This window comes from Cherax quadricarinatus, chromosome 3, assembly GCF_038502225.1.
Source record: "Cherax quadricarinatus isolate ZL_2023a chromosome 3, ASM3850222v1, whole genome shotgun sequence".
Lineage (NCBI taxonomy): Eukaryota > Metazoa > Arthropoda > Malacostraca > Decapoda > Parastacidae > Cherax > Cherax quadricarinatus.
The window spans coordinates 68,952,439-68,971,433 of NC_091294.1; the positions used below are offsets into that span (position 1 = coordinate 68,952,439).

Below are 18,995 nucleotides of genomic sequence, written 5' to 3' on the forward strand. Positions count from 1 at the left end.
ATGTTTGGACAGTTTAAAGTTACTAACAACAGACATAGCCCCACTCCACAAAGGAGGAAGTAAAGCAATAGCAAAGAACTACAGACCGAGAGTGCTAACATTCCATATCATAAAAGTCTTTGAAAGGGTCCAAAGTAGCAAGATCACCACCCATCTAGATACCCATCAGTTACACAACCCAGGGCAGCATGGGGTTAGAACAGGTCACTCCTGTCTGTCCCGCCTACTGGATCACTATAACAAGGTCCTGGATGCTCTAGAAGACAGAGAATGCAGATGTAATATGTACAGACTTTGCAAAAGCCTTCGACAAGTGTGACCATGGTGTAATAGTGCACAAAGTGCATGATAAAGGAATAACAGGAAAAGTTGGTAGATGGATCTATTATTCCTAACAAATATAACACAAAGAGTAGAAGTCAACAGAGTAAAGTCTGAGGCAGCTACAGTGAAAAGCTCTGTTCCACAAGGCACAGTACTTGCTCCCATCTTGTTCCTCATCCTCATATCGGATATAGACAAGGATAGAAGCCAAAGCACCATGTCTTTCATTGCAGATGACACCCAAATTTGCATGACAGTGTCCTCCATTGAAGACACTGCAAGACTCCAGGTGAACATTTATTTATTTATTTATTTATTTATTTATGTCTTTGCAAATAGTACATTGAGATTATGTATTTACAATAGTGGGTTGCAGTGCAAAGAGCCTCTATTATGCCTAGGCATTATGGGCCGACTTAACATTATTGGCTTACTGACTACTTAACACTAAGAATTATATCATAGTTGTACAGTAGAGTATTAATTAAATCATAGTTATACAGTAGATTATTAATTATAGGTGAATTTAATTTATATAAGACAAAAGATATATTCATATATTCAAAAATGCTTTTTGTGAAAACAATGATTCAGTTATATTCCTGTCAACAATGGATAAAAGGTTCAAAAGTAGTTGTTGAAATTATGATGTGGGAATACATATTGAGTATGTGAGTACTGAATATTTAGTATTTAGTCTAGGGTGATTAAGTGGCTTTTGAGAAGAGTCTTAAATTGATTTTCAGACTGTGTTACTTTAGTACATGTATCTTCTGGTAATGAATCCCATATTTTGGGGCCCTTTATGTGCGTAGAGTTTTTACACAGTGTGATATGGACACTAGGTACATTAAAAAGAGATCTGTGTCTTGTGTTATGATCATGTGTCCTGTTAAGGTTGGTGAGGAGAAGTTTATATTTGCATGTATTGTTCTGTGTATGTAGTAGGCACATGCATAAGTATGGATGTTCTTAATGGCGAGCAGATTTAGACTTTTGAAAATTGGTGGAGTATGCTGGCAGGAGTGGGAATTTGTTATCATTCTGACTGCTGCCTTTTTGCTTAGGTGATTTAATGTTGTTGATCCCCATGGACAAATTCCATATGTGAGATAAAGGTATATGAGTGAATGGTACAGTGCCAGGAGAGCTGATTGTGGAATGTAGTACCTTATCTTTGATAGTATGCCTAGAGTCTTAGAGATTTTCTTGGTGATTTGTTGTATAGGTGTCTGGAACTTAAGGCTACTGTCAAGGTGGATATCTAGAAATTTTTCCTCTGCAAGTCTTGTGACTGATGATCCATTTAGCGTTATGTTAAGTGGAACATTTGCAGCTTTGTTTCCAAACTGAATGAAATAGGTTTTATCAATATTCAAGGTAAGTTTATTAGTCATCATCCAGGCAGATATTTTCTGCAATTTGGCATTGACAGTGTTGGCGAGTATGACTGGGTTTGGATGGGAGAAGACATATGTAGTGTCATCTGCAAATAATATGGGTTTGAGTAGCTGTGATGCATTCGGTAGATCATTGATGTAGATGAGAAAGAGGAGTGGTCCAAAGACAATTCCTTGTGGGACTCCTACTGTGATTGGTTGGGTGGAAGAGTTTGCACCATTTGCATACATATATTGAATTCTGCTACTAAGGTATGACTTTAGGTAGTTGAGGGAGTGGTCTCTGATACCATAGTGCATTAATTTAGAGTACAGCAGTTCATGGTCGACTGTATCAAAAGCTTTACATAAATCAATGAAAATGCCCAGCGGGACTTCTTTCTTTTCAAGTGCGGTATATATTAGTTCCAGCATGTGTATGATAGCGTCATTTGTGCTTTTATTATTCCTGAATCCAAACAGACAAGGGTTTAATATGTTGTGTGAGGCGAGGTAGGAACAGATACATCCATGAATTAATTTTTCAAAGATTTTAGAGAGCAGTGGTAAGTTAGATATTGGTCTATAGTTATTCAAGTCAGCTTGGTCACCTTCTTTATGGATCAGAGTGACCTTCGCTATTATGAGGATTGTTGTGAAGGTAGATGATTCAATGGATTTGTTAAAGAGCGTTGCAATAATTGGTGACAATACTTGAGAAGCTTTTTTGTACATAAAAGCAGGCAAGTTGTTTATGTCTCCTGCCTTGTTTTTAAGGGTGTTTATGATGAGCATAACTTCAGTGGGGTTGGTTGGAGCTAGGAATAGCACATTTGGGTAGGTACCTATGAGGTATTCTGATGGACTGGTGTTTGAGCTTGGTATTTTGTTTGCTATGGTGGAGAAGAAAACATTGAGTCTGTTTGCTGTTTCAGTTGGTGTGAGTAGGGGTTTGTCTGGTTTTGTTAATTTGATTGTTTTGTTTTTGGATAATTTTTCAGTTTGAAGAATTTTAGATAGAGTTTTCCAGGTCTTTTTCATATCACCTTTGATGTTATGTAATCTATTTTCATAATACAGTTTTTTAGATCTTATCAGGCTGGTAAGAGCTGATGAGTAATGTTTAGACTGGTCTCTAGTTATTGGACCCATTCTGTACTGTTTTTCATATTTGTGCTTTGTGTTAATGAATTTGAGGATGCTGAGTGTTAGCCAGGGACTATTCAGTTTCTTTGCTGTGATCTGTTTAGTTTTTTAGGGCAATGTTTGTTGTAGAGGTAATGGGCTTTTTTTAGAAAATTATTTATACATTCATTCATATCTGCATATGTTTTGAGCTCATTTTGCCAGCCAATGTTATTCATAGCTGCTATAAAGTTGTTAACAGCTGTCTTGTTGTGTAGTCTGAATCTTGAATCATTGTTTTCACAAAAAGCATTCTTGAATATATGAATATACCTTTTGTCTTATATAAATTAGAGATACATGATTATATACACTTGGAAAATCCTAGAGGGACTAGTACCAAACTTGCACACGAAAATCACTCACTACGAAAGCAAAAGACTTGGCAGACGATGCACCATCCCCCCAATGAAAAGCAGGGGTGTCACTAGCACGTTAAGAGACAACACAATAAGTGTCAGGGGCCCGAGACTGTTCAACTGCCTCCCAGCATAAATTACCAATAGACCCCTGGCTGTCTTCAAGCAGGCAGTGGACAGGCACCTAAAGTCAGTACCTGACCAGCTGGGCTGTGGTTTGTATGTTGGATTGTATGTGGCCAGCAGTGATAGCCTGGTTGATCAGGCCCTGATCCACCATGAGGCCTGGTCACAGACCAGGCCACGGGGGTGTTGATCCCCAGAACTCTCTCCAGGTATGCTCAAGGTATACTACTACCACCATCACAGCTCACTACCACCACCATCACAACTCACTACCATCACCATCACAACTCACTACCACCATCACAGCTCACTACCACCACCATCACAACTCCCTAACTCCACCATCACAGCTCACTACCACCACCATCACAGCTCACTACCTCCACCATCACAACTCACTACCACCACCATCACAGCTCACTACCACCACCATCACAACTCACTACCACCACCATCACAACTCACTACCACCACCATCACAACTCACTACCACCACCATCACAGCTCACTACCACCACCATCACAGCTCACTACCACCACCATCACAGCTCACTACCACCATCACAACTCACTACCACCACCATCACAGCTCACTACCACCACCATCACAACTCACTACCACCACCATCACAACTCACTACCACCACCATCACAACTCACTACCACTACCATCACAACTCACTACCACCACCATCACAACTCACTACCACTACCATCACAACTCACTACCACCACCATCACAACTCACTACCACCATCACAAAAGTCTTTGACCACAAATTACGTTTGCTACAAGCAGCAGTTACTTGTTTATCTTGTGAATGAAGCAGTTACTTGTTTATCTTATGAATGAAGCAGTTACTTGTTTATCTTGTGAATGAAGCAGTTACTTGTTTATCTTATGAATGAAGCAGTTACTTGTTTATCTTATGAATGAAGCAGTTACTTGTTTATCTTATGAATGAAGCAGTTACTTGTTTATCTTGTGAATGAAGCAGTTACTTGTTTATCTTATGAATGAAGCAGTTACTTGTTTATCTTGTGAAAGAAGCAGTTACTTGTTTATCTTATGAATGAAGCAGTTACTTGTTTATCTTGTGAATGAAGCAATTACTTGTTTATCTTATGAATGAAGCAGTTACTTGTTTATCTTGTGAATGAAGCAGTTACTTGTTTATCTTGTGAATGAAGCAGTTACTTGTTTATCTTATGAATGAAGCAGTTACTTGTTTATCTTGTGAAAGAAGCAGTTACTTGTTTATCTTGTGAATGAAGCAGTTACTTGTTTATCTTGTGAAAGAAGCAGTTGCTTGTTTATCTTATGAATGAAGCAGTTACTTGTTTATCTTGTGAAAGAAGCAGTTGCTTGTTTATCTTATGAATGAAGCAGTTACTTGTTTATCTTGTGAATGAAGCAATTACTTGTTTATCTTATGAATGAAGCAGTTACTTGTTTATCTTGTGAATGAAGCAGTTACTTGTTTATCTTGTGAATGAAGCAGTTACTTGTTTATCTTGTGAATGAAGCAGTTACTTGTTTATCTTGTGAATGAAGCAGTTACTTGTTTATCTTGTGAATGAAGCAAGCACCTGTTTATGATTTTGGGAATGAAATAGTTACACTTGTTTAAAACTTTCATTCAAACTCTTGCTGTGTAAAGCTTTATCACAATGAACTTCAAAATTTTACACTATCAGTATAAAAGCTTGCCCTGCATACACAAAGTTCTCTGATAAAGCTCCTCTACACATGAATTTCTTTGCAAATTGACTAGCATATGGAAAGGTTTTCCTTTACCCCCTCCCTCCAACCTTTCCTAGGCTGACCATACCCCGCCTTCCCTCCACTACAGACTGATACACTCTGGAAGTCAATCTGTTTTGTTCCGACTTCTCTACATGTCCAAACCACCTCAATGGAAATAAGTCACTCTGTCTGACTTTTTTGGGTTATCCTAGGTTCTCTATACATATACTGCTATGTATGATAATTCTGTGTATCTGTATTTGTGTATACCTGAATAAACTTACTTACTTACTTACTTACTTACAATAACCCCTCTTCAACCCTCTGGATAATAGTTTTAGTAATCCCACACCTCCTCCTAACTTCCAAACTACGAATTCTGTGCATTATATTCACACTACACATTGCCTTCAGACATGACATCTCCTCAAGGAGAAGGCTGGAGGCAGTGGAAATGTCATGTCTAAGGGCAATGTGTGGTGTGAATATAATGCAGAGAATCCGTAGTTTGGAAATTAGGAGGAGGTGCGGGATTACCAAAACTATTATCCAGAGGGCTGAGGAGGGGTTGTTGAGGTGGTTCGGATGTGTAGAGAGAATGGAACAAAATAGAATGACTTCGAGAGGGAAGGCAGGGTAGGTGTTGGCCTAGGAAAGGTTGGAGGGAGGGGGTAAAGGAGGATTTGTGTACAAGGGGCTTGGACTTCAGTAAGCATGCATGAGCCTGTTAGATAGGTATGAATGGAGACAAATGATTTTTAGGACTTGATGTGCTGTTGGAGTGTGAGCAAGGTAACATTATGAAGGCTCTTCGCACCTACTCCAAGGTTGAGGGACTGATTACCTCATCTTCTGTATATAGTCCTTCTGTCTTCAAGTTATGTCCTAGAATTTGTATTGATAAAGCCACTGGATGGCGAAACGTCTACAATAAAGATACCCAGATGTTGCACATGTGTCTTAATTTCACGTCTTGTAGTTCTTAGAGGAGTATGGAAAACTAGGTTGGTGTGGTTAGCTTTCAGCAGGGTACTGTGTATTTTGGGGCTATGTAGTGTGTCATTAAGGTAAGGCATTTTTTTTTTATATCTTCTCTCGTGGTGGTGTTTCATGGTTGATCAAGGACTTTTGTTGACATGCTTTCATTTTCTCACATTATTGGTGAGTGTGAGGAGCAGTAAGTTTGAAGGCTGATATTGGATGTTGATGATATATATATTACAGTATGCTAACCTTATGGTTCCTTGATTTGTCTTTCATAAATATCAGAAAATCAGAGAGCACTGGAAATGGGAGCGGGAGTGGCGAGAACAGCAGGACCCCAAGCATCGGTCACTCTTACTGCCATACCCAGCTGACTGAAGAAGTGCTCTCTAAACACAATGCTGACATGCAGAAAATCTTCATGCAGCAGCAGCGAGCTGGAGACAAATCTTGCAAGGATAAGTACAAAATAAAGTCATTGAGAAAACCATTGAAGAGACACAGTGATCAAGTAAGTAACATTTGTATTACATTCCTTCAGTTGTATCAGGGCTTTTGAAAAGTAGGGCAGATACACAGGATGTTGTCTGTGTGAACATGGAGTATATACAAAGATGCAAAAATTTGATGTTTATTTATGCCTGGTAATATAAATTTGATTGTCACAGTACACAAATAACCCGCACATAGAAGAGAGGAGCTTACGATGATGTTTTGGTCTGACTTGTACCATTTACAAAGTCAGTAAGACTTTGTAAATGGTCCAAGTCACGCCAAAATGTCATTGTAAGCTCCTCTCTTCTACGTGCGGGTTATTTGTGTATTGTTCCAGTCACGGTATTGTGCTTTTTTTTGTTATTTGACTGAGACAGTAGTGTAATTGTATTTTTTTTTCTTTTGCATGAAGAGTGGAGGCATTAAGCGATCAGGTGGTATTCTAGATCACGAAGCAAGTGTACACAAGCAACCTTACCTTGCACCATCTGCAGCGGACACAACGTCTTCCTTCAAGCCTCCACCAAATGTGTGGATGCAGCCAGATAATAACCTTCACATTCCAAACTCTGGGTAAGGTCTTTGTACTAAATTTTTGTTTCAAGATTTCATGTTTTTGTGATGCTTTAAATTCTTTATTCCCTTATTTGTTTAGGAGTTATGCAGGCTATTTCAGTCTCTTATTTTATTTTACCTTATGTGATTTATTCTTTTAAGTATAACTGCAAAGGTAACACAAGTTGTTTGTTACGTTTTGAGTCTCTCTTTTCAGGGAGGATACCCGTTAGTAACAAAACAACACGTGAAGACCAACTCAGGTCTTCTTATTCTTTTCATATATATATATATATATATATATATATATATATATATATATATATATATATATATATATATATATATATATATATATATATATATATATATATAGATATATATCTATATATATATATATATATAGATATATATATATATATATATATATATATATATATATATATATATATAAGGGAAATAAGTTCTATAATGCTTTATCTGGTTTTATTCAGTATAATACTAAGCTTATAGAGTTACTTAGTAAATTAAATAATTGATAAACGCCCTGTACTTCTAGGTGGGACATGAATAATTCAGGTATACCTTTTCTTATACATTTATATGTATACAATCACTATACAGTGGAACCTCTACTTGCAAGTGTGTCCAAATGCGAGTTTTTCCAAATATGAGCAGTTGATGGGTCGATTTTTTGCTTCCATACCCAAGCAAAATTTCCACAAGCGAGCAGACCTCAAGGCAGGTTCCTTGACACTGGTGAGGGACTCTTGCTCTTGATCTCGGGAATTGTATCTCATTTGTTTGTTGGACTATCTCATTGAAACTTGGGCAATGTATGATGGAAAGATGCTTCTTAACGTACACCAGAAATGAAAGAAATCTAAGCATAAATAATGGAGTTCACTTCTCACCAATTAGCCACCCCTTAGTGGTAATTTCGAATGGTTTTTATGGTTGTATTCTCGTTTTTTTGGTCTCATTTGATAGAATGGAAGATAAATTACAGAAATAGATATGATTTTGATTGCTTTCAGGACAAAAAGTACCTTGAAATAGAGCTCAACCTAGGAGAAATGGTTCATTGCTTGGCTGTTTCAGAGTAAATAAATGATGTCACTGTCCATTCCAATATGCAGTCGTGAATGGGTTGACATATTTATACAATTATTGCAATAAGGAATAACAGTAAATCTTATATTTTTTGTGTGAATAAAAATTACAAATAATTATTTTTAATTTTTTTTTTTTTTTTTTTTTTTTTTTTTCAACAAGTCGGCCGTCTCCCACCGAGGCAGGGTGACCCAAAAAAGAAAGAAAATCCCCAAAAAGAAAATACTTTCATCATCATTCAACACTTTCACCACACTCGCACATTATCACTGTTTTTGCAGAGGTGCTCAGAATACAACAGTCTAGAAGCATAAACATATAAAGATACACAACATATCCCTCCAAACTGCCAATATATCAAACCCCTCCTTTAAAGTGCAGGCATTGTACTTCCCATTTCCAGGACTCAAGTCCGACTATATGAAAATAACCGGTTTCCCTGAATCCCTTCACTAAATATTACCCTGCTCACACTCCAACAGATCGTCAGGTCCCAAGTACCATTCGTCTCCATTCACTCCTATCTAACACGCTCACGCACGCTTTCTGGAAGTCCAAGCCCCTTACCCACAAAACCTCCTTTACCCCCTCTCTCCAACCCTTTCGAGGACGACCCCTACCCCGCCTTCCTTCCCCTATAGATTTATATGCTTTCCATGTCATTCTACTGTGATCCATTCTCTCTAAATGACCAAACCACCTCAACAACCCCTCTTCTGCCCTCTGACTAATACTTTTATTAACTCCACACCTTCTCCTAATTTCCACACTCCGAATTTTCTGCATAATATTTACACCACACATTGCCCTTAAACAGGACATCTCCGCTGCCTCCAACCGTCTCCTCGCTGCTGCATTTACCACCCAAGCTTCACACCCATATAAGAGTGTTGGTACTACTATACTTTCATACATTCCCTTCTTTGCCTCCATAGATAACGTTTTTTGACTCCACATATACCTCAACGCACCACTCACCTTTTTTCCCTCATCAATTCTATGATTAACCTCATCCTTCATAAATCCATCCGCCGACACGTCAACTCCCAAGTATCTGAAAACATTCACTTCTTCCATACTCCTCCTCCCCAATTTGATATCCAATTTTTCTTTATCTAAATCATTTGACACCCTCATCACCTTACTCTTTTCTATGTTCACTTTCAACTTTCTACCTTTACACACATTCCCAAACTCATCCACTAACCTTTGCAATTTTTCTTTAGAATCTCCCATAAGCACAGTATCATCAGCAAAAAGTAACTGTGTCAATTCCCATTTTGAATTTGATTCCCCATAATTTAATCCCACCCCTCTCCCAAACACCCTAGCATTTACTTCCTTTACAACCCCATCTATAAATATATTAAACAACCATGGTGACATTACACATCCCTGTCTAAGACCTACTTTTACCGGGAAGTAGTCTCCCTCTCTTCTACACACCCTAACCTGAGCCTCACTATCCTCATAAAAACTCTTTACAGCATTTAATAACTTACCACCTATTCCATATACTTGCAACATCTGCCACATTGCTCCTCTATCCACTCTATCATATGCCTTTTCTAAATCCATAAATGCAATAAAAACTTCCCTATCTTTATCTAAATACTGTTCACATATATGCTTCAATGTAAACACCTGATCTACACATCCCCTACCCACTCTAAAACCTCCTTGCTCATCCGCAATTCTACATTCTGTCTTACCTCTAATTCTTTCAATTATAACCCTACCGTACACTTTTCCTGGTATACTCAGTAAGCTTATTCCTCTATAATTTTTACAGTCTCTTTTGTCCCCTTTCCCTTTATATAAAGGGACTATACATGCTCTCTGCCAATCCCTAGGTACCTTCCCCTCTTTCATACATTTATTAAACAAAAGTACCAACCACTCCAACACTATATCCCCCCCTGCTTTTAACATTTCTGTCATGATCCCATCAGTTCCAGCTGCTTTACCCCCTTTCATTTTACGTAATGCCTCACGTACCTCCCCCACACTTACATTCTGCTCTTCTTCACTCCTAAAAGATGGTATACCTCCCTGACCAGTGCATGAAATTATTGCCTCTGTTTCTTCCTTAACATTTAAAAGTTCCTCAAAATATTCTCGCCATCTACCCAATACCTCCATCTCCCCATCTACTAACTCCCCTACTCTGTTTTTAACTGACAAATCCATATTTTCCCTAGGCTTTCTTAACTTGTTTAACTCACTCCAAAATTTTTTCTTATTTTCATTAAAATTTCTTGACAGTGCCTCTCCCACTCTATCATCTGCTCTCCTTTTGCACTCTCTCACCACTCTCTTTACCTTTCTTTTACTCTCCATATACTCTGCTCTTCTTATAACACTTCTGCTTTGTAAAAACCTCTCATAAGCTACCTTTTTCTCTTTTATCACACCCTTTACTTCATCATTCCACCAATCACTCCTCTTTCCTCCTGCCCCCACCCTCCTATAACCACAAACTTCTGCCCCACATTCTAATACTGCATTTTTAAAACTATTCCAACCCTCTTCAACCCCCCCACTACTCATCTTTGCACTAGCCCACCTTTCTGCCAATAGTCGCTTATATCTCACCCGAACTTCCTCCTCCCTTAGTTTATACACTTTCACCTCCCTCTTACTTGTTGTTGCCACCTTCCTCTTTTCCCATCTACCTCTTACTCTAACTGTAGCTACAACTAAATAATGATCCGATATATCAGTTGCCCCTCTATAAACATGTACATCCTGGAGCCTACCCATCAACCTTTTATCCACCAATACATAATCTAATAAACTACTTTCATTACGTGCTACATCATACCTTGTATATTTATTTATCCTCTTTTTCATAAAATATGTATTACTTATTACCAAATTTCTTTCTACACATAGCTCAATTAAAGGCTCCCCATTTACATTTACCCCTGGCACCCCAAATTTACCTACTACTCCCTCCATAACATTTTTACCCACTTTAGCATTAAAATCCCCAACCACCATTACTCTCACACTTGATTCAAAACTCCCCACGCATTCACTCAACATTTCCCAAAATCTCTCTCTCTCCTCTACACTTCTCTCTTCTCCAGGTGCATACACGCTTATTATAATATTTAATTTATATAATAATAATTACACACTAATCAAATAACCCTTCTTAAATTGTAAACAAAGGGTGTAACACTGTGCAACAAAATCTTTATTTTTCAGACCCAGTAGTACTTAAAATAAAAAAATTAAAATTTTATTTCCTTTCAGAGGTTACAATGTGTGTTTACATTTCATAATTTGATTGGAACAAAGAAACCCACTATCATACCAAGGCATTTCAGGCAGTCTTGTGGGCTTTGGATATAAGAAGCTTTTTAAAGCATGGTAAACATATTAAAGTTAGGTCAGCACAGTATTATATCATAACACTGTTTTACTAGTCAGTAAATATTAAGGTTTTACAGTCATGTGGCTTCAGTCAGATGATTTACACTTATCAGCCATATTGAGCATCACTGTCCTGATGCAAGTCTTAGTCACATGATGACCTGCCAGTGGCACTTTTTGTCATCTGACTCAAGCATTCTACTGGCTTACCCATCCATCCTTTTAAAAATTTAGGTTATACTGTAATACTAAGGTCTTGATGCTTTGTCTATCACCTACATTGCAACTAATGATTTCCTGAGGTTTATTGTGTCTTTAACATTTATAATGTTTGTTGTGTTCCCTGGCTGGTGTTCTAGTGGCTGTGAACATCATCTACTAAACATTGTTCCCTGGCCGGTGTTCTAGTAGTGGTGAACATCATCTACTAAACATTGTTCCCTGGCCGGTGTTCTAGTAGTGGTGAATATCATCTACTAAACATTGTTCCCTGGCTGGTGTTCTAGTAGTGGTGAACATCATCTACTAAGCATTGTTCCCTGGCTGGTGTTCTAGTAGTAGTGGTGAACTACATCAACCACTAAACATTGTTCCCTGGCTGGTGTTCTAGTAGTAGTGGTGAACCACATCAACCACTAAACATTGTTCCCTGGCTGGTGTTCTAGTAGTAGTGGTGAACTACATCAACCACTAAACATTGTTCCCTGGCTGGTGTTCTAGTAGTAGTGGTGAACCACATCAACCACTAAATGTTGTGTTAAATTGCTGTCAGGTTTGATGTGTTAACTATATTAACTTTTTTCTGTTTATTGGAGCTTATTCTCAGTAATAACATTTTATTATTTAAATAAGTCCCATCAAAGTCAAGTTAGCAGTGTGATAAATGGTTGTGAACTATTCCTAATTGAAATTTGCTAGTGTTTCCTTTGAGTATATAGTAAGTAAGTTTATTCAGGTATACACAAGTACAGTTACATAGATTATCATGCATATTTTGTAAAGGGATTCAGGGAAACTGGGTAGCTAGACTCGAGTTCTGGAGGTAGGAAGTACAGTGCCTGCACTCTGAAGGAAGGGTTTGGGATATCTGCTGTTTAAGAGTGACATCTAAACTGTCGTATCTGTGGTAGTGTGAATGATGGTGAAAGTGTTTCTTTGTTGGGTCACCCTACCTCAGTGGGAGCCGGCCAGTGTGTTAAAAAAAAAACAAGTAAATGATGGTGTATAATATTACAAGTATCAGGGATGTACTACTGTCCTGTCATGTAAGTGTAAAATGGAAAACTGTTAAACGATTTACAATCTGACAGGATTGGTGATCATTCTGTTTTATGAACATAACAGATGGAAGGCGAATGTTACAAGTTTTTATGTACATGTACATGGTACTTTCCTGCATGATTTGTAGTTGTTCTCAGTGCTGTAATATTTATTTTCCAATTTAGAAGGCCAGGCTTGTGACTACCACAGAGAAGTTGATCTCTGGAAACATTAACAGCATGTTGAATGATCATTGACAACAGTCTTGTTTAGAGAATACCATAATGTCAGTAGTATACAGAGTTGAGAGTACAGTCACTCATATACAAGGTTTTGAGAGTACAGTTGCTCATGCACAAGGTTTTGAGAGTTCAGTCACTCATGCACAAGGTTTTGAGAGTTCAGTCGCTCATGCACAAGGTTTTGAGAGTTCAGTCAATTATACACATTTTTTGAGAGTAGTCACTCATACACAAGGTTTTGAGAATACAGTCACTCATACACAAGATTTTGAGAGTACAGTCACTCATACACAAGGTTTTGAGAGAAAGTTCAGTTAGCACATTGCATGTTCCAATATTATGTGTATTTCAACTTGCATTTGTTTTAAACTAAAGAAATAAAAGTATTTGTGTTTGGTTACAGTCCGAGTGGAGCAGGTGCAGGACACAGCAGTGGCCAGGGAGGCAGCAGTTTACCTTCTCCTTCATATCCAGGCATTGTGCCAGGATTTTACTTCCCAACAAGTGCATTTACTGTGAACCCTCTGCCTCCTGTTGATCCTCTGAACATAACTCGAGTGCCTGGACCCACACTTGTCATGCCCACACAACAGTCAACTTTTATACAGCCTCAAGGTGGGTACTTCATCTCTCACTATGTAGTACTAGGGCACACACCTGTCATGGCCTCACAGCAGTCACCACAGTATCAAGGTGGGTACCGCATCTCTCACTATAACTAGGCCTACACCTGTCATGGCCTCACAGCAGTCACCACAGTATCAAGGTGAGTACTTAGTTATTACAGTTATTATGTATTGTATGATAACTCTTCTGAAGATTGTTTTTTGCCAAGAATAGCATCGTTGATAAAGCAAATTTTGTTTCATGCAGGATATCTTTAAGACAGACAGACAGTGCTGATGCAAGAGTATTGATGTATGGGTAGCTCCTGTTTTTTATATACCCAATAATTCTACAGTTTTTACCTTGGCAGCTAGGTCATTTATATGTTGAGATGAAAGGCCCTTCATCTGCAAAATATGAAGGAAGGAAGTGTCAGTGGTAAGAACTAGGAAATAAAGTTTATTGTTTAATGTGCTAGTTGGAACACAAAATACAGTGAGCAGAAGGAATTTAAAGAGTAATTAGTTGGAGAGTAAATAATCTTTGTAGCTAAGACTGAAAGTATATTTATGAGAGGTTTTTATAAAGTAGAAGTGATGCAAGGAGGGAAGAGTATATGGAGAGAAAAAGAGAGGTTAAGAGAGTGGTGAAACAACATAAAAAGAGAGCAATTGAGAGAGTGGGCGAGATGTTATCAACAAATTTTGTTGAAAATAAGAAAACTTTTGGAGTGAGATTAACAGGTTGAGGAAGCCTAGGGAACAAATGGATTTGACAGGTAAAAATATTGTAATAAAGTTGGTAGAATTACCGACAATATGTAAAGTAAAAGGACACAAGTGCAACTAATGTGACATTTTATTGTGGCAACGTTTCGCTCTCCAGGAGCTTTATCAAGCCATTACAAACAATACATGGACACAGAGGGTATATAAAGGCTCAGAGTGAGGTGCAATACTAGTGAGGTACCATTTAGATGCTCACTAGTGGTAGTAGTAGTAGTAGTAGTAGTGACAAAAGTTGTAGTAGTAGTAGTAGTAATACAATATGGTAGAGCAATTAATTCGCACATGAGTAAAAGGATATAAAAGCTATTACTTGGGTAACATAAAAATAGGTTGGACAAATATAGACTGGAAAGAGGCAGGTTGTTTCAGTGTTCACTCTCTGTAATGTGCTTTGTGTAGTATAACAGGAGAGACTATGTGATGGCAGGGTTTACTGTTTTCAGGAGGATTCTTGCTAAGACTTCAGAGAGGGTGAAGCTGCCGTTGTTTTGTTTAATTGTATTCAAAACAGCGATCAGTGCTGATTCGAGGCACTTGCGTCTGCGGAAATTAGTTTCTTTCATCACTAATTGGGCGTCTCTGAATTTCATGAGATGATTGGTAGAATTTTGGTGTTGTACACAGGCGTTATTCAAGTTATCGTTCCTACATGAGTAAATGTGTTCATTGAGGCAAGTGTCGAGGTTTCTTGCTGTTTCACCTACGTAAATCTTGTCACAGCCTCCACAGGGTACAGTGTAAACTCCTGCGTTGATGAAAATAAGGAAACTGTGATTTCATGTATAGAGCAAGGAAGAATAACATATTCTAGGAGTGAAGAAGAGCCAGTTGTAAATGTGGGGGAAGTTCGTGAGGCAGTGGGTAGAATGAAAGGGGGTAAGGCAGCTGGGATTGATGGGATAAAGATGGAAATGTTAAAAGCAGGAGGGGATATAGTTTTGGAGTGGTTGGTGCTTTTATTTAATAAATGTATGGAAGAGGATAAGGTACCCAGGGATTGGCAGAGAGCATGCATAGTTCCTTTGTATAAAAGCAAAGAGGACAAAAGAGAGTGCAAAAAATATAGGAGAATAAGTCTGTTGAGTATACCTTTTAAAGTGTATGGTAGATTTATTACTGAAAGAATTAAGAGAAAGACAGAGAGTAGGATAGCAGATGAACAAGGAGGCTTTAGGAAAGGTAGTGGGTGTGTGGACCAAGTGTTTACAGTGAAACATATAGGTGAACAGTATTTACAAAATTGTAAAGTGGTTTTTGTGGCATTTATGGATTTGGAAAAGGCTTATGACAGGGTGGATAGGGGGAGCAATGTGGCAGATGTTGCAGATGTATGGAATAGGAGGTAGGTTACTGAAAGCGGTGAAGAGTTTTTACGAGGATAGTGATTCCCAGATTAGAGTATGTAGGAGAGAGGGAGTTTATTTCCCAGTAAAAGTAGGCCTTAGACAAGGATGTGTGATATCACCACGGTTGTTCAGTATATTTACAGATGGGGTTGTAAGAGAAGTGAGTGCTCGGGTGTTTGCAAGAGATTTGGAGTTAAAAGATAAAGAATCTTTACTGATGACACTGTGCTTTTGGGAGATTCTGAAGAGAAGTTGCATATGTTGGTGAATGAGTTTGGTAGGGTATGTACAGTAAACTGTCATTTAACATGGTTTTGTCTGGCACATTTTGGTTATAGCATGATTGAAGAATTGCGGCATATTTTTGTGCAACACTTCGTAAAATTAACTTAACACGATTCGCAGGAGGAGAAAAAATTTTGAGCGTGTTGAACGTGGGATACGTACCATCCTCTGCTAGGAGTTTATATCTTCTTGCCATATCTTAAATATGCCAAGCAGTCATGACACCCAGTAGGCATACAAGTGTTGCTAAAGTGGCAAGAAAAGGCTTAAGTATTTAAGTCTTAGAATTAACAAAGAAAATAGAGATATTAGGCAGGAGATAGCCAGTGGCCATAATGAAGCATATCTTTGTGCACATAAAAAGAATGAGGTAAATATGAGTTTGTGTGATGACTTACTGAGTGACTTGACTTACTGACTTGACTGACTGACATACTGACTTGACTTACTGACATACTGACTTGACTGACTGACATACTGACTTGACTGACTGACATACTGACTAACTGACTTGACTGACTTAACTGACTTGACTGACCTGACTGACTGACTGATTTACTGACTTATATGAGTAACTGACTGACTTATTGATTGACTATATTACTGACTGACTTACTAACTTGACTTACTGACTGACTTGACTTACTGACTTGACTGGCTGACTTGCTGACTTGACTGATTTACTGACTTGGTTGACTTACTGACTTGACTGACTTATTGACTGTCTTACTGACTTGACTGATTTACTGACTGACTTAAAGTTAGACTTTTTCACTGAAATGGTGTCTAGAGCAGCTAATGCCTTACAGTCAGTTGTATAATGTACTGCTGGGTAAAATAGAAAAGAAATCCATTACAGAATATATGCACAATCCTGTACAATCATCGACTTCAGTACCAGAACCTCTACTATCCACCTCAGCCCAGTAGGGCCACAGCATAACTCTCCACAATCATCTACAAACACCAGCACCCACAATTTAAGCAAAGAAATACTATTATTTCTGTCACGTTTGTAATCTTAAGCAGTAAAAACAACATAAAGCATCACAACAATGAACTACAATTACACATTCACATTTATTTTTGTAAGACCCGTTGGGCTAAAAAAAGTTTGGCTTTTTGCGGGCTCCCATGAACGTAACCCTATTTTTCCCATAAGTTCTTCAGTTTGTCTAACATGATTTTAACTAAAACGGCATTTTCAGAAACGCAACTACCATGTTAAATGACAGTCTACTGTAAAAGAAGAAAGATAAAAGTGAATATAGGAAAGACTAAGGTGATGAGGATAACAAAAAAATTGGGGGACAAAAAATTGGATATCAGATTGGAAACAGAGAGTATAGAGAAGGTGAATGTGGACATGTCAGCAGATGGGCCTATGAAGGATGAGGTGAATCATAGAACTGATGAGGAGAAAAAGGTGAGTGGTGCACTTAGGAGTCTGTGGAAACAAAGAATTTTTTCCATGGAAGCAAAGAGGAGAATATACGAGTATAGTTATACCAACACTCTTATATGGGTGTGAAACATGGGTCGTGAATGTTGCAACAAGGAGAAGGCTGGAGGCAGTGGAAATGTCATGTCTGAGGGCAATGTGTGGTGTAAATATAATGCAGAGAATTTATAGTTTGGAAATTAGGAGGAGGTGTGCCATTACCATAACTATTATCCAAAGGGCTGAGGAAGGGTTGTTGAGGTGGTTTGGACATGTAGAGAGGATGGAACAAAATAGAATGACTTTGAGAGTGCATATATCTGTAGTGGAGGGAAGGTGGGGTAGGGGTCTGCCTATTAAAGGTTGGAGGGAGAGGGTAAAAAAAAGGCTTTGTGTGTGAGGGGCTTGGACTTCCAGCTAGCATGCATGAGCATGTTTAATAGGAGCAAATGGAGAGAAATACTTTTTAGGACTTGACATGCTGTTGGAAGGTGACCAAGATAACATTTATGAAGGGATTCAGGGAAACAGGCAGGCCAGACTTGAGTCCTGGAGATGGCAAGTACAGTGTCTGCACTCTGAAGGAGGGGTGTTAATGTTACAGTTTTATAACTGTAGTGTTAGTGTACCTCTGGCAAGACAGTGATGGAGTGAATGATGAAAGTTTTTCTTTTTCGGGCCACCCTGCCTTGGTGGGAGATGGCCGATATGTTATTAATAAAAAATAACAAAATTTTTCTTGCCGGGAACGAGGGGCTAGTAACCCATTCTCCTGTATATATTACTAAATTTAAAAAGAGGAACTTTTGTTTTTCTTTTTGGGCCACCCTGTTTCAGTGGGATACATCTGATATATTGAAAGAAAGAAGAGTATATTTTTCTTTTTTGCATTTCTTGAAATATACAGCAGAGTTCAAATTATTATTCTTATGTTCTTGTTAACAACGTACTGTAATGCTTAATTTGTTGATGACTAGTCCTATCTCTTTTTCATTGTTATATTATTCTGGTTTCTAAAATGTTATTTTTGTATATGCAGACATTTGTTATTTCGTATTCTCCATTAAATACTCTTGATAGAATTGCAGTGTTAGATTAACCCTTAAATGGTCCAAATAGATCAACGTTCAAATCCGTAGTGCTCCAAAAGTAGATCTATGTTTTTTTTACATATTTTCAAATATAACAAAAAAAAAGTGTAGATAAAAGTTTTTTTACACATTTTCAAATGTAAAAAAAAAAAGATGATGTGCATTTTTTTACATACTTTCAAATGTTGAAAAAACGTATATATACGTTTGGACCGTTTAAGGGTTAAGTTATTCTCAAAATGCCAAATATAGTATGAGCTTTGCTAAAATATTACTATTAGTAATTTAC

At 37.9% G+C, this 18,995-nt stretch overlaps 1 protein-coding gene across 5 annotated transcripts in view; it reads left to right on the forward strand.

Moving 5' to 3' along the window:
- per (period circadian regulator) overlaps positions 1-18,995 on the forward strand; it is a 172,905-nt gene that overhangs the window by 91,590 nt on the left and 62,320 nt on the right. For all 5 annotated transcript variants that reach the window (XM_070092108.1, XM_070092127.1, XM_070092122.1 and 2 more), the window contains exons 16-18: positions 6,389-6,614; positions 7,011-7,171; positions 13,553-13,764. In XM_070092108.1, the coding sequence (XP_069948209.1) occupies positions 6,389-6,614; positions 7,011-7,171; positions 13,553-13,764 (599 nt within the window). The remainder of the gene's footprint in view (positions 1-6,388; positions 6,615-7,010; positions 7,172-13,552; positions 13,765-18,995) is intronic.